Source organism: Gossypium hirsutum, chromosome A11 (genome assembly GCF_007990345.1).
Source record: "Gossypium hirsutum isolate 1008001.06 chromosome A11, Gossypium_hirsutum_v2.1, whole genome shotgun sequence".
NCBI lineage: Eukaryota > Viridiplantae > Streptophyta > Magnoliopsida > Malvales > Malvaceae > Gossypium > Gossypium hirsutum.
The window spans coordinates 98,169,920-98,185,815 of NC_053434.1; the positions used below are offsets into that span (position 1 = coordinate 98,169,920).

The window sequence follows — 15,896 nt, forward strand, 5'->3', positions numbered from 1 at the left end:
ACAGGTTACAGGTGTTTGAAGGAAAGATTATGGTGCTGAACAAAAAAAATTTCTACTCTTTTAATATATAAAAATTTTCTTTTGGCTGAGGAAAAAAAAGTAAGCCTAAATTCATTTTAGTATATTATTCTTCCCTTCTCTATCATTATATTAGTATCTTGTGTGAATTGGTTTATGTAGAATGCTAATGGTTAATAATTGTTTACATTTAAAACATTAAAGTTAAATTGATATTTATTACCTTTGACTTGTGAATTCTTTATTTATTTTTCTTTATATGAGTCAAGTTAAAATGTTTATAGTAGAGTTTTTTTATAATAATATTTTCGTGGTTTAGGGTGGATCGAATCTTTGATCTTTTGGTGGTGATAAAGCTAACGGTAGAAATGATGAAGATGAAGACAATTGGAATGTTAATAAAAATAATTAAATTTGTTTCATTTGAGTTTTGAACTTTGGATTATGTGTTTGACATTTGGAATTTGGATTGAGTTTGTATTATGCATTTTTATGTGTTCAGTCTTTCGATTATAAATTTGAATGCTTTTAAACCTTTAATGTTTTAGAATTACTATAACTTAGGTTGCACTAATATTGGATTTTAGAGTTTGAGTAATGTAATTAACTTTGTTGATATTTCAAAATTTAAATTGATTTTATAATATATAATTACTTTTTATGATTATTTAAATGTGTTTCTAAAATTTTTACAATTTTTTCTATTAATTTTTTTGATATGTGTAGTTTCTTTGTTATTATTATTATTATTTTTTGTTTGAAGTCCAAACTTTAACAGAGAGTAATTTACTTATTGAAAGAAAAATGAGCGAAAGAAAATGAAAAATGAAAAAAATTACACTTTATTTTTTAATATAATGATCATTGATTGGACTTTAGGCCTAATTTTTGTTCTTTATTCAGCCTTGATTTTGGCTCATGACCGTCTTTAAATACAAATTAAAGTTAAATTTTATTCATATAATAAATGATTTCTTAAATTAGAGTTTATATTAATTATCTATAATATTAATTCTTAAATTACCATTCAAAAACTTTTCTTTAACTTAAGAAAATATTTTTTTATTTTTCATCATATTATTAAATTTACATTTCAAAATAATTATAATATTTAGTGTAAAATTGTTAATCAATTTAAAAAGTTGAAATAAAATAAAAGTTACAATAATTAGAAATAATTATAATTTTAAAAAGCTATGAAATTTACATATTAAAAAAATTAGAATTTAAATTATACTTATGCTAATTTTAAAATAAAATTATTACTTGAATATAATTCTAAGCATAAAATAAGGAGAAAAAAAATTGTATAAGTATAATTATAATTTACAATTATTAGTTTAAAATATTTTAATGTAAGCAAAAGTGTAAAATAGAGTTGTTAGATGTTACCTGAACAGAATTATAAGCATCTTAATTTATCACTTGATCAATATTAAAATTAATTATGTTAATTAATTATTATTTTGAATACTATTTAGTTTGCATTAATTACCTAAAGTAAAACTATATTATGTTGAATATGTTAGAAATAATTTAGAGTGCGTCTGGATGAAGAATTTTAAATTTTTTTTTTTTTGTGATTCTCAAAATGCTAACACTTTAAAATTCATCAATTCAAAATGCTAGCTTTTGTAATTACTTGTTTGGATAAATAATTGATTTAATAAAAATTAGGTTATTGAAATTTTACAAATTAAAAAATAATTATATTAAAAATAAACGGTATAAAAATTATTCAATATAGATATCATTATATTTATAAAAAAATATAAATAATTTTTATAATAAGTTTTAAAAAAGCATATATTTTTTATCTAATAATGAAACCATGTGTTAATGAGGAATTTAAACTCACTTTTTTGGGGTTGAATTTGAAAAATGAAATTCAGTTTATGAAATCACCTCTTGAATGTTTAAAATACATTAAAACATGGTAAATGTTTAAATTAAGGAAATGTTCCAATCATTTAAAAAAATTTAGTGAATTATAAGAAAAGAACAAAACTCTAAACAACACCACGACAAGTGCAATTTGAACCCTAATCACACCTAAGGCAAAGAACACTTTAACCATTAAATCAACACAGCCTTCATTATATTTAAAATTTTATTATTAGATGAGAGTGCACATGGATGAATGTAATTCTAGAATAAATGTATAAGGTGAAGAATTAGAGTAAAAACTGTGAGGGTCATATTAAATATAACAAACTACAGAACTTGCAACTTTTACAAGGGAAATAACTACAATTTTAGTATCTACAATATAGTACCATATATTAAATTGAAAAGCAACACCATTCAAGTATCTTTTGTTTCGGTTAGTTCACTATATAGACAAATTGAGCCAAGGGTCGATAATTAGAGCCACTAAAAGGCATTGGTCAGCTTGGTCTACTGCATTCACTAAGCTAACTACCAACTTCATCACCATGTCTTGCAAGAGCTTCCCAAGAATAATAATCTGTAACAGGATAAGGGTTAGGGTTTGAATGCGTTTGAGATAAAGCTGTTCCAGGACACTTAAGTTCATTCTCCTGTTGTTTGGGTGCAGAAATAGTAGCAGGAGCTGTTGAGGAAGCGGCTGGGAGAACTAGGGAAGGAACAGCAGGGGCACCGGTGGTGGCGTTGTGTTTTTTCTCGCTATCTTGCCGTTGCAATGGTTTACAATTTGGTTCCTCCATTTGCTCTCCAAGGGGACAAGGTGGCACCTTTTCGTCTGTAATGTATAATAGAAACTTCCATCAACTGACAAGAATCAAACTTTTTCTACTAAACTTAGGAATGAACACCTTACTGAAGGTTGCCTCGATTCTACTAAATTGCGCCATTTAACAGCACTAAGTAACTTTGGCATAGTTATGACTTAATTTACAGAGCGTTCAATTCAATGGAGTTACTACACATGCATTAGACGTCTAAAGGAAGTAATGGCTATGAAAACCGAAAATAAGATACCTTAATCGGTAAGGGAGATTCATCTATAAGCATACAGAAATGGCATACGAAAACTGATGGTAACTTAATTTGTCATAACACTGTTCAAGGTAACTATCGATGAAGCCCATTCAAGAGAAAGCACATCTTCCTCCATTCAAAAGCAACTGACAAGATTTAGAACAGGAAAGATGCGACTACAACGAACTGTTAGTATTAGAAACAATCATCAATGACACAAGACTAACGTAGTAGACTGGAATAAATGTCTGGAAGTCAAAATATGCTCTTTATAGCTGAAACCACTATTTTAACGATTATCAGTAAACTTGGGACTAATATCTATTCCTCAGTCAAGATGAGAAATGGATGAAATCAAGGGCTTAATGAACAATAGCCTACGAATGTCATAATATAGTGAACAAATTGTAATTGTTCAGTATTAACTACAACCACTATGTGCAGTAAACAAAAATACTTGCATTATAAAGAATGACAATGACTAGGTAGGAACCTTACAAAGAAATGGAGTGTGCAGCAACCATTATAAAGAATGCTTACCTTGTTTTAAACCTTTTAGATGCTTAGAATCCATTTTAGTGGTTGTGGCACCGAGAGGGGCATCTCCAACAATTTGTGTTTCCATGAACTCTCGTGGCCGCTTAATACCACCATGTTGCTGTGATGGGGTGTCACTCTCACGAGCAGTGCAAAGGACAGGGTTAGCTTTTGGGGAGGTAAGACTGCTGCTTTTATTTTCTTTTTCAAGACAGATGATTAAATCCTTAAGGTTCTTAAGGTTATAAGGTCGGTACTCATCTTCAAGCTTATGATCTTCAATGCATTTGGCAACAGCCCTCAGATCAGCCAATCTTTTGATGTCTGCCTCATTCTGTTAATTTACATATCTTACATGGCTTAATGTTAAGTGATATAGTAGGCATTTAAATAGAAAGAGAGGAAGGTAAACAAACCCGTGCTTCAGGTGTTTTATTCCCATTCCTAAAAATTCTTTTAGCTTCAATCTTAGAATGATTGATGAAATCTTTCAACACAGGTACCGGTGGGAACTCATTAACCTGTTCAAAAGCATAAATAAATCTAATTGCCTCCATATGCTGCTTCTTTTCGACAAGCTTCCGTATGAAACCTGTAAAATAAGCCATCCAAGTTATAACTCCTATCAGACCTCCCCGTATAAGAAAAACCACATAACTCCAAACTACATTTCATTTTAGGAGCAAGGCCATAGATTTATCGAGAATGAAACAAAATAGTGATCAGTATTTTTCATTTTATCTTGCAAAATCAGCTCATTTATGCATATCTCTGGTTCTCTTGTTTTGATTACAAGAACAAAATCAATAATGGACGATCATGATAAAAGTTGTTAATACTAGAAAGGAGATAGAGCAATTGCATGTTATCTATAAAAGAAAAGTTATATTATTAGATATGCATGTAAATCAGAGAAGGTAAAACAGTTTTATAAACTTACCCTTGATCTTATCTCCCAAACCAAGAACCTTGAATAATTCAGGAGTATGAATATGTTGAGCAGCAAACACCAGATAGTTGACAAGCTCATCAGCATCAAAAGCATCTGCCAATTGGAAAGAAGCTAAAAGCCGCAGAAAACCCAAAACCTCCAATTCATGGCCAGGTTCAACTCTCATTTTTGTTATCCAATCAAAGGCAAGCTTCATAGCTTCTTTTCTAACATTAGGCTTAATTTCAGGTGAAAGTTTCATCAATTGCTCTAACAAGAGAATGCAACTTCTTCTGGCAACATCCCCTGCAAACTCTCTATCTCCCTTACTCAAATGTGGAGGGTAAAACCCTTCCATTGCATCCAAGACAAGCTTTGCAGGGTCTCCTGAAAGTTGAAGCACCATAGCAACTTCAGTACCTATTGAACCGTGCTCTTTCCAGCGCCCATTTAGGAACATTTGCAAATCCTTTCCATCCATATGTATGCAAAACCGAAGATGTGCTGGTGAAGAATGATCCATGGAACATTTAATCGACAAACTACCTGCTGCTTCGTTTTTCACTTGAGGATGCATGGCAAAAGCAAGACTCTTCCTTTCAAGTTCTTTAGACCATTCTGCAAGTTTCTTCTCCTTTGAATGAAGATCTTTGAACTGCTGCTCACACTTTTTAACAATGAACTCAAGATCGCTGGACTGTTGCTCATACTTTCTCCTATGTTCTGCAGATAATTCTTCAATCTCCTTCTTTCTCAGTTCGACTTTTCTCAAACATTCATCATAATGCTTCTCTTTTGCTTTGAGCTCCCGATAAAGTACCTCAAGGCATTTTTCTTTCAACTCAAACTCTTTATAGTGACATTTTTCTTTTAACTCAAAATCTTTAGAACACTGCTCAAAATGCCTCTCTTTCAACCCAAGTTGTTCCTCTTTGGCCTCAATCTGTTCAAACTGATCATTAACCAATTTCTCCTTAAGCTCCAGCTCCATAAACCTCTGATCATATTGCTTAACTTTACATTCAAGATCTTCGAATTGTAATTTATATTTTTTCGCCAGTTCCTCAGATGATTCTTCTATTCTCTTCTCTCTCAATTTGATTTCTCTCAAACACTCTTCATTATGTTTCTGTTTTGCATCGAGATCTTGGCGACCCTTTTCAAGAGATGTCTCCTTCATTGTATAATCTGTAGAACGCTGCTCAAAATGATCCAATTTCCATCTAAATTTCTCTTCTTTCTCCTCAAGATCCTCAAACCGGGTTGTTACTGATTCTTCCATTAACTTCAGCTCTCTGAATCTCTCCTCACATTGCTCAGACTTTAATTTTAGATCTTTAATACCATTCTGAAGACAATTCTCAGACAACTCAACAACCCTACATCGCTGCCCAAAATCCCTCTCTCTCAGCTCAAATTCCTCCTCTTTCCTTTTAATTTCTTCCAACTGTTTTTGCACCCATTTCTCTGTCACTTCAAGCCTCTTATATTTCTGCTCATACAGTTTTACATTAACTTCAAGATCTCTACAACGTTCTTTGAAAGCCTTCTCTTCCCTTTCAAACTCCATATAACGCTTCACAAAACTCTTCTCTTTCAACTCAATTTGTTCTTCTTTCAACTCATACTCGCTCAAGCACTTCTCCAAATATTTCTCTTTCACCCCAACTTCCTCCAACTTATCTTTTACTGATTTCTCCATCAACTTAAACTCTTCACATTGCCGCTCACATTGTTTTACACTAACTTCAAGATCTCTGCGACGTTCTTCCAAAGCCTTTTCTTCCAACTCAAACTCCATACACCGCTTCTCAAAACTCTTCTCTTTCAACCCAAATTGTTGTTCTCTCAACACATAATCACTCAAGCAATTCTCCAAATCATTCTCTTTTAACCTAATTTCCCCCAACTTATCATTTACCACTTCCTCCATCAACTTAAACTCCTTACATTGCTGCTCACATTGTTCTACACTAAATTGGAGATCTTTACGACATCGTTCAAGATCCTTCTTCTCTAACTCAAAATCCCTACAACACTTGTCAAAAGCCTTCTCCTTTAACACAAACTCCCCCTGTTTCTCTTCAAGTTCCTTCTGCTCTAACTCGACTTCTCTTAACCTTTCTTCGCAATACTTCTTTCCCAACTCCAAATCCCTAAATTGCCTCCCTAATTCCTCCTCTTTAACCTTAAGCGCTTCAAACTGGTCTTTAACCGAATTCTCCCTTCTTTCAATCTCCTTTTCGAGTTTCTTAGCACGTTCCTCCATTTCTTCTTCTTTCGAAATCACTTCCTTGAGTCGTTCTTCGATAGAACTTTGAGCGGAATCCACAACTTTCTCCATATCTTTCCATTGAATATTAAGTAAAAGAATGGAAGAAGCGCGTTCTTGAATCTCGTCCATAGTTCGTCGTAGATTGGCTTTGTTCAGCTCAATGAGTTCTAAATCAGTTAACTTCTCCATCAAGCAACTCAAATCAAATATTCAAAACTTGAAAACTCAATGCATGTAGCAACCTTAGACCTAAACTTGCAAAATGAAAGAAAATTAAAAATTAAAAATTAATTTTTTTTAAAAAAACCTGCTTTTGTCTTTAAGGGAAACGGAGACGGAGACGGAGACGGAGACGGAGATGAGAGAGAAATTAGGGGGTAACAGTGAAATAATTAGGGAAAACTTCATAGCAGTAGTTATCCACTTTGAAAACATATATTTACGGCAGTAATATCCAAAAGCCTACAGTGGCTTGAGATGTCAGCCAGCTATGCCCATTTAAAGGCTATTTTACTAAAATAATCCAAAAGAACAAAATATTTACAGCAATAACCCAAGTACAAAAACATTAACCTAAATGTTAAGGGATTTTAGACACCCCATGGTGGATACCGATGTTTCCAATCCCCAAAAAATTACATGATGGGGAAGCTTTTGTTCTTGAATTTTCCTTTTCCCAATTCGTAATATTAATTGAATTGTAACTCTTACTATCATTATTATTACAAAGCATATTAGAAATTGGATCATTGAACTTTGCCTTGATAATCATTATTATCTTGTGGTTTCCTTTTTATCTGATCTTTTAAAGGTATACCCCATTGAGTTTCATTAGAGCGTCCAATGTAATTTCATCGGATAATTGCTTTTCATTCTTCCCAAGCGACTTCGCCGCTTACTGATAGATCTGAACCGATCATCACATAATGCAAGTTACGAGTTACAACTACTCTAAATCAAACCAATATTTTTTATTAAAAATGAAAATTAAAGGGGGGAAAGAGCAATGAAATGAAACCAAATAAAAAAAATTCAAAATGGACACTAAAAATGAAATTACAAAAAAGAACTATGAAAAGGAAAAAAAAACTTGCCTGTTGAAAGAGAGTTTCATCAACTTTGAGCTTGGAGGAGATCCAATTTATCATATAAAACTTGTTGCTTTTTTTTAAGATTAGGTTAGCATAACGCCGTTTTAGAGTAGGGAAGGAGGTGAAGGGGAGTAAATGCTGAAGTAACAAAAATACTTTTTTTAAATTAAAAAGTGGTATCGGTCAGCATAAAGCCAAAATAAAAAATCTTTTCTTTAAAAATAAAAACTTGTGCCGGCCACCACAAAACCAAACTCATTTTTTAATCAAAAAGTGGTGTCAATCACCACAAAGTCAAAACTCAAAAATTTTTTAGATATTGTTATAATATGTATACTAGTGTAATGTGGGTGGGAAAAAATACACATGGCCTACACCAAAAAAAATTATTTTTTAAACACTTTTTCAATCATCAGGTGATTTTTTGGAGATTAGGGACATGGGGTGTCTAAAACCCCTCAACACTGTTCATTTCAGGTCATTTAGGTGAATGTTTTTGCACTTAGGTTATTATTGTAAATATTTTATTCTTTTGAGTTATTTTGGTAAAATAGCCCTATTTAAATAGATAAATATTCCTCCGTTCTTTTTTTTTTGTGTGTGTTATGAATGCTATTAAGTGGATATTCAACCTTTATCTTCCTTAACCTTTCACCTCTCATCTTTCTCAACCTTTCATCTTTCATGTTCCTTAATTCTTCACATTTCATCTTCTTGTAACCTCTTTCCTATTTATGTATTAGAAAATGAGGAGTCTAATCTCCCTATATATATATACACACACATATATATATAAGAGTATACTACTTATAATGAAGATACAAAAGAAGAGAAATGCAATAAAAATCTCTCTTATTCTCATCTATTATTCTTGTGTTCTTTGCATTATTATTATTTTATAATACGTTATCAGCATGATTTTATTCAAGAGAGATAGGCCCTTAGTTTACGTTAAGAATTTTATTGGGCTCCAAGTATTGAAATTTAATTATTTGGTTAAAAAAATTGTGAGTGGTTGCTCGAGATATGCTTGGGGCTGATTAGTTTCTCTTCACTGTAAAGAATGCTCGTAGTCTCTACTTCTCATCCACAATTACTTAAGTAAGTGTAATTATTTTAAAAAGAAAATTTATTTGATTTCTATTTAGAAGTTCAATTTACATCTCTATGAATTTATAAATCCCTTCTCAAGTTTATTTGTTGTGCTTTCTATGTGGATATAAATATATATTTGTTATTTGTTTTATAGAATTTATTGGTTTAGTTTTAATTTTGATTAAATTTTATGATTGTTCTTAAATGTTTTTGTCTATTGTAAATGTGTATTGTATGCAATGATTAGTTTGGGTTTCAAATCTATACACGCTTGAGAACTGTATAATTATATTAATTATGAATTTTTGTAAGAAAACACATAAAAGATTATTTAAAATTATGGATTAGTTTTTGAAAGAAAATTATGATAATGAAAAAAATTCTCATTAGATCTGCTTCATTCCCTAAGGTGAATGTAGCATTGCATCATCAATCTTAAAAATGACATAGTTATAATTGTAGTTGTGAGCATGGTCTTTGATAGGTTAGTATCGTATAATAATAACTATAACTATAGTGATTATGATTATAACAACCCATTTTCAGTGAAATCGGAATAGTGGTTTCGGAACCACAAATTTGAGTTAAAAAGAAAATTTATTTTAATGTCATTACATGGTCTGCATTATGATAGGAAATATGTATGAAAATTTTGATAAAAAAATTTTACCGATATTATGTCTAATTAAGGAAAGGACTAAATTGTATAAAATGAAAAAAAATTAAGTTCTAGTAGCTAAAAGGATCAAATAGCTATGGAATTGAAAATTAGAAGTCCTTAAATGGTAATTAGACCATTAAAGAAAAGTTAGTAGATATTTTTGATGACTCATCCATGGAAAAATTAGAAAAAGGATAAGGACTAAATTAGAAAAGAAAATAATTAAAAGATGATAAATAAATTAAAAAGAAATAACATCATTATTTATCATCTTCTTCCCCAAAAATACATGGAAACCCTGGGAAAGAGAAAGCAAGCTTTCTTGGCTTAATTGGGTAAGCATTCTTGTCCCGTTTTTAGTAATTTTATATTTTGAGATCGAAATAACTTAATCTATCTATTTTAGGGATTAATTTGTAAAGATATCAAAGTATAGAAATTTTTCCATGGATAAATATGCTGAAAATTTGAAATTTATGGTAGAAAATGAAAGGTTGTTGATAGATAAACAACTTTTGTAAAGTGAATTTTCATGAAATTGTGATTTAAGGACTAAATTGTGAAAATGTAAAATTCATGGAAAATTTCTATTTTTTATGAAATATATGTGCTGTAAATATTATATGTAAAAACTGGTTAGGCTTGAAATAAGTATTAAATTACATGAATTCCATTTTCTGAACTTAGAGACGAAATTGTCATTTATGAAAATTATAAGGGGCAAAATGTTATGTTTTGGTACATTTCACAAAAAGGTGAGTTTGGAAATACATGAATTTAAGTGTTAATATATCATACATAACTCTTGTGTTTGGCTTGGATAAGTTGTCTTGAATTGGTTGTTGAAAATTCTTAAGTGTTGGTGTAGGTGCAAGGTAAAAAGGGTGGGAAATAAGACTGAGAAAATAGCCTTATTTTGTCCACACGGGCATGTGTCTTAGCTGTGTGTGACACAAGGCCATGAGCATGGGCGCGTGATTTGGCCATGTGTCCCCTACATCCATAAAATTTAGAAACAGAATGTAACATCCCAAATTAGGGTCTAGTCAGAATAGTGGTTTCGGGACCACAAGTTCGAAGTTAAAATATTTATTTTATGATTGTTATGAGGTTTAGAAGATGAAAATATGCATGAGTTAAAATTTCATGAAGAAATTTTAAGTATAAGATGTCCAATTGGGAATTAGGGACCAAATTGAATAAATTTCAAAACATGGGTTTTAGAAGAAATTTATATGAAATTGCTTTGGAATATTAATTAGAGGTCCTTAAATAGTAATTTGACCAAATTCTAAAAATTTGGACAAAAACGGGCTTGCATGGATGAAATTTTAAAGAAATGGCTTAAGGGCATTTTGGCCATTTGGCATTTTAATGAATTAAAAAGGGGAAAAAGAAGCCAAAATCAGCCATCTTCTTCCCATAGCTGCTGAAAATCTCAAGCCCTCCATAGCTAGGGTTTCTTCAATTTTCAAGCTCAATAGTAAGTGCTCCCAAGCCTCGTTTTTAATGTTCTTCGTATTTTTGAAGTCTCGGTAGCTTGTTCTTTCCATTTCTACCCATATTTCATGCTAGGGTTCATGTTTAAAAATTTACCCATGCATGACATGTTTGTATTTTGATAGTTTATGGAGGAATATGAAGGGATGATGTATGTTAAATATCTTTTTTTAGATGGTTTTCATGAAAATCCCTTATAGGGACCATTTTGTAAAAGTTATAAAATGTGTATGGTAGAAATGTGAAAACAATGGAAAATGTGAGTTTCCATAGAGAGAAAAGTGTTCGGTTAGGTTTGAGTAAGATAGAAATTGCATGAGTTTTATTATACGAGTCTAGGGACTAAGTTGTAAAAATATGAAAGATTAGGGGCAAAATGGACATTTTGACCGGGGATGGAATTTAGATTTGAAATGCATAATGTGAATGAATAGTGACCTATTTTATTTGTTATAGACCTCGAGGAACAAATACAGGTGGTCGATAGAGGGAAACGAAAAGTTTCGGAGTGACGAAACATAAGAAGAAACGGATACCAGGTAAGTTCGGATAACTTAAAGTAAACACATAATATGCTCAATTTTATAATTCAATAAATGTATGATGAATTACATTGTTGATAGCATGAATATACATGAAATGCAACTTTGATAATGAATTGTTGATAAATGTCTCGATTGAGGTTGAAAGGGGACCTGATGGATGAACCGTGATTTACATGAATAATGAGATCCTACATGTGTTGCAGTAAGGATTTAGCCCGGACAGGTAATCCGTTGATCTCATTTATGAAAAGGATCTAGCCCGGACGGGTGTTCCTTCTGAATGATTGAGCCTCCCGAAGAATAAGTGTGTATTGTGGATTTAGTCCAGACAAGTAATTCGATTAGGGTCTGAATTTAGCTTGGACTGGTAATTCAGATCCGAGCTCATTAAGGATGTTTGCCATAAATGGGATTTAGCCTGGACTGGTAATCCCGGCATCACCTTATGAGATTTTGAATAGGGGATTTAGCTTGGACTGGTAATCCCACCATAAAATTGTGAGGTTCGCGGGAGTGCATACTTGATATGATTATTCATACGAATTGACGGTTAATGGGTACTCCATTAAATTTCCTATAAACTCAATGAGACTAATATGATATACATGTATAAGATGAAATGTGAAATGATGAGCTCATCTAGATTAAGTTCTGTTATGGTGATTTTATGACTAACTCATTGATTGAGTGTATGTATAGGAAAAACATTTCATGCTAATTGAGTTTACTAACCAAATATGGTTGTCTGTTAAATTACCTGGTAAGTTTACTTTCCGGTTATTCGAGCTTACTAAGCATGTAAATGCTTACCCCCTCTCCTTTCTCTACTTTTCAAAGCTTGAGGACTCATAAGGCTTGGAAGAACGGTTGGAGATTCAACACACTATCAAATAGGCCCGCTTTGGTATAAAAATACTTTTATTTTGTTCAATGGCATGTATAGGTGTTTATAAGTTGTTTTGTTATATGCCATTTGGCTAACCAATGTAACGGCTTGAATGCCTTGTTTATACATTTTGTAAATGGCCTTGATATATGGTCCTTATAGGTGTGGCTTGTTTTCCCACCAACCATGCAAGATTAGTTGATGAAATGATTATACGTTATATTATAGATGTATTTGTGAAATGTGACCAATTCATCAGAATTGGAAGGATCGTAATTGGCAATGAGTAAATAATAAGCCAAATCCTATGTTGAGGCAAATGTTTTTATTAGTCATCAATCTAATAATGAATATTATGGCATGGGCAAACCAATGATATGAGGTTTTTATGCAATAAGTGTTTATGAAGATAATTCATAAGTATAAAATGAATATTGCTTGTTAAGTGATATCTATTGAGTATAGGTGTGGTAGAGGATGACCAAGGGCTTGGAAATTAGCCTAATAGGGTCCACATTATGAAACACACGGGTGTGCGTCTTGGCCGTGTGTGACACACGGGCCATTCCCACGGGTGTGTTGTATGGCCGTGCGTCCCCTACACCTAAATTTTTAAGTCAGTGTCAACCACGGGTTGGACACATGGGTGTGTGTCTTGGCCGTGTTGATTTAACAGAATACTCCAGTTTTGGACACGAGGTGGGCACATGGGCGTGTGCTATGGCCGTGTCTATAAGTCAGTGTTGCCCACGGCTCAGGGGCATGGGTGTGTCCCACTACACACGGGTGTGTGTAACCTCAACATGGGCGTGTGAGGTATCACTTGGGAAGTTCATGGCGATTTTCTGGTATAGTCCCGAATCATTCTTGGTGAAAGATTAAGGCCTCGTTGACCCAAGTTAAGGACACTAAGGTATTAATAGATCAGTTTTAAGTGAAAACGAAATTTTATAATCTGTATTCTCCTGTCCTGCCCACATATCTGTCTAGTAACACTTCGTACTTGTCCCCAGTTATGGGTACGGGTAAAGGGTGTTATATTTAGTGGTGTCAGAGCTATAGTTTAGTCGGTTTTAGGACTACCGTAGAGGATGTTAAAGTTTGCTATACATGCCATTATTCGAACAGTGATAGTGTGATATCTCATAACTGTTTAAAATGTTTTGAATATAGTAAATGTCTTCCAATCAAGCACAAGATGAGTCCGAGGGAGCCGAGAGCGATGCTCCAGCTTCCGTACATCAGACTACTTCTAGTAGAAGTAGAAGGTCTATGCCCGAAGGTTGAGAAGAGGCCATAGCTGCCTTCTTTGAGATGATGGACAAGTGGTTTGGGGATTATTTGAGAAATCACCCCAACATACCACGACCTTCCCCGCCTCCTAACCAACCTGATGTTGATGTGCCACGAGACATGGCACCAGTAAGAACTGTTAAGGCCCCGATAGATAAGCTTAGAAAGTATAGGGCTGAGAAATTCAGAGCTAAGGTTGACGATGATGCCGAGAGAGTCGAGTTTTGGCTCGAGAATACTATACTAGTGTTAGATGAACTGTCGTGCACACCAGAGGAATGTTTAAAGTGTGTTGTATCCCTCTTGAAGGATACTGCATAACATTAGTGGAAGATAGTATCCTCAGTAGTGTCAAAAGAATCTATTACTTGGGATTTCTTTCAGACAGAGTTTAGGAAGAAATACATTAGCCAAAGGTTTTTAGACTCGAAACGAAAGGAGTTCCTGGAACTAAAACAAGGGAACAAAGCCTGTAGCAGAATACGAGAGAGAATTCGTACGACTAAGTCAGTACACAACTGAATGGGTTCAAGCTAAACCAGAAATGTGTAAACGCTTCGAGAAAGGTCTGAATGAGGAAATCAAGTTGTTGATTAGAATTCTCGAGATACGATAATTTTTTGCATTGGCTGATCGGGCCAAGAAGGTTGAGGAACTCAATAATGAAAGAAAGCAAGTAAAAAGAGAGGCTCGAGTTGCGAGCAAGAGGTCCGGTGGTAAAACGCCTTCGTTTTCCACGAAGAAAACGATGAGTCAATAAGAACGTTCCACTTCATCGGTGGGATATTCGGGTAGAGCGAGAGGTTCTAAACGACAAAGTCAGAAGTCTTCCTCCTCAATGGCGACTAGTGTAGGGAGTGTAGATGATCAAAGGTCGAAATGTAAGAGCTGTAATAAATTCCATTTCGGAGAGTGCCAGATGAATAGCGGTGCTTGTTTCAGATGTGGTTCTTTTGACCACTTTCTCAAAGACTGCCCGGAAAGAAATGAATGGGAAGCAGAAACGACCCCGAAATCAAGTACTCCTGCTTCACGAGGTAGACCCCCGAAACATTTGGGGAATGTTAGTGGAGCCAAGCTGCGGCTAAAGATGCTGCAAAATTAGAGGCTCGAGCTCCAGCGAGAACGTATACAATACGTGCACGAGAAGAAGCCTCTGCACCTAATGTTATTACGGGTACTTTTTCGCTTTTCAATACTTATGTTATAGCTTCAATTGACCCAGGGTCGACACATTCCTATATATGCATGAGATTAGCATCTAGAATGAATTTGCCTATTGAGTCTACGAAATTTAGCATTGAAGTGTCGAACCCACTAGTTAGATCAATGATGGTCGATAAAATCTGTAAGAATTGTCCTTTAACGATTTAGGGTCATTGTTTTCCGGCTAACCTTATGTTGTTACCATTTGATGAATTTGATGTAATACTTGGTATGGATTGGTTATCCTTGCATGATGTAATTGTAAACTGTGGAAATAAGTATATAGAGTTGAAATGCCCAGATGGTGAGATGTTATGGGTTGATTCAAGAGAATTGAGTACATCGCCGGTTGTAATCACTGCAATGGTTGCGCAGAGATATATGCGAAAAGGGTATGAAGCTTACCTTACATTTGTACTGAATAATAAGGAAACCGAGTTGAAGATTGAGTCCGTACCGATAGTATGCGAGTACCCAGATGTATTTCCAAAAGAATTGCCCGGATTACCTCCTGAAAGGGAGATAGAGTTTGGTATTAAACTGGTGCCAGGGACAACTCCCATTTCTATTGCTCCGTACAGAATGACGCCAACTGAGTTGAAAGAGTTAAAGGCTCAGTTGCAAGAGTTGACGGATAAAGGTTTTGCAAGGCCAAGTTTTTCACCTTGGGGTGCTCCTGTGTTATTTGTAAAGAAGAAAGATGGTTCAATGAGGTTGTGTATAGATTACCACCAATTGAATAAGGTAACTATCTAGAATAAGTACCCCTTGCCAAGAATTGATGATTTGTTTGATCAGCTGAGAAGAGCCACTGTGTTTTCTAAGATAGATTTGAGGTCTGGCTATTATCAGCTGTGAGTTAAAGAGTCAGACGTACCTAAGGCTACTTTCAAAACG

General features: G+C 33.7%; 1 protein-coding gene across 1 annotated transcript; it reads right to left on the bottom strand.

Moving 5' to 3' along the window:
• Positions 1 to 2,192: 2,192 nt before the first annotated feature.
• On the bottom strand, positions 2,193 to 7,975 carry LOC107892053 (trichohyalin). The gene is made up of 5 exons (XM_016817026.2): positions 7,817 to 7,975; positions 4,457 to 6,971; positions 3,933 to 4,108; positions 3,520 to 3,850; positions 2,193 to 2,740 (listed from the first exon to the last, which is right to left on the bottom strand). The coding sequence occupies exons 2-5, from the start codon at positions 6,909 to 6,911 to the stop codon at positions 2,433 to 2,435; spliced, it is 3,270 nt and encodes a 1,089-aa protein (XP_016672515.1). The 5' UTR covers positions 6,912 to 6,971; positions 7,817 to 7,975; the 3' UTR covers positions 2,193 to 2,432.
• Between the last annotated feature and the right edge of the window lie 7,921 nt (positions 7,976 to 15,896).

Bases quoted from the DNA above. Each gene is read 5' to 3' on its own strand.
- LOC107892053 (XM_016817026.2), bottom strand. From the start codon at position 6,911: ATGGAGAAGTTAACTGATTTAGAACTCATTGAGCTGAACAAAGCCAAT. The intron at 3,851-3,932 runs GTTTGTTTACCT...GTAAATTAACAG, and splicing joins ATAAAACACCTGAAGCACGG to AATGAGGCAGACATCAAAAG. The intron at 2,741-3,519 runs GTAAGCATTCTT...TATACATTACAG, and splicing joins TCTAAAAGGTTTAAAACAAG to ACGAAAAGGTGCCACCTTGT.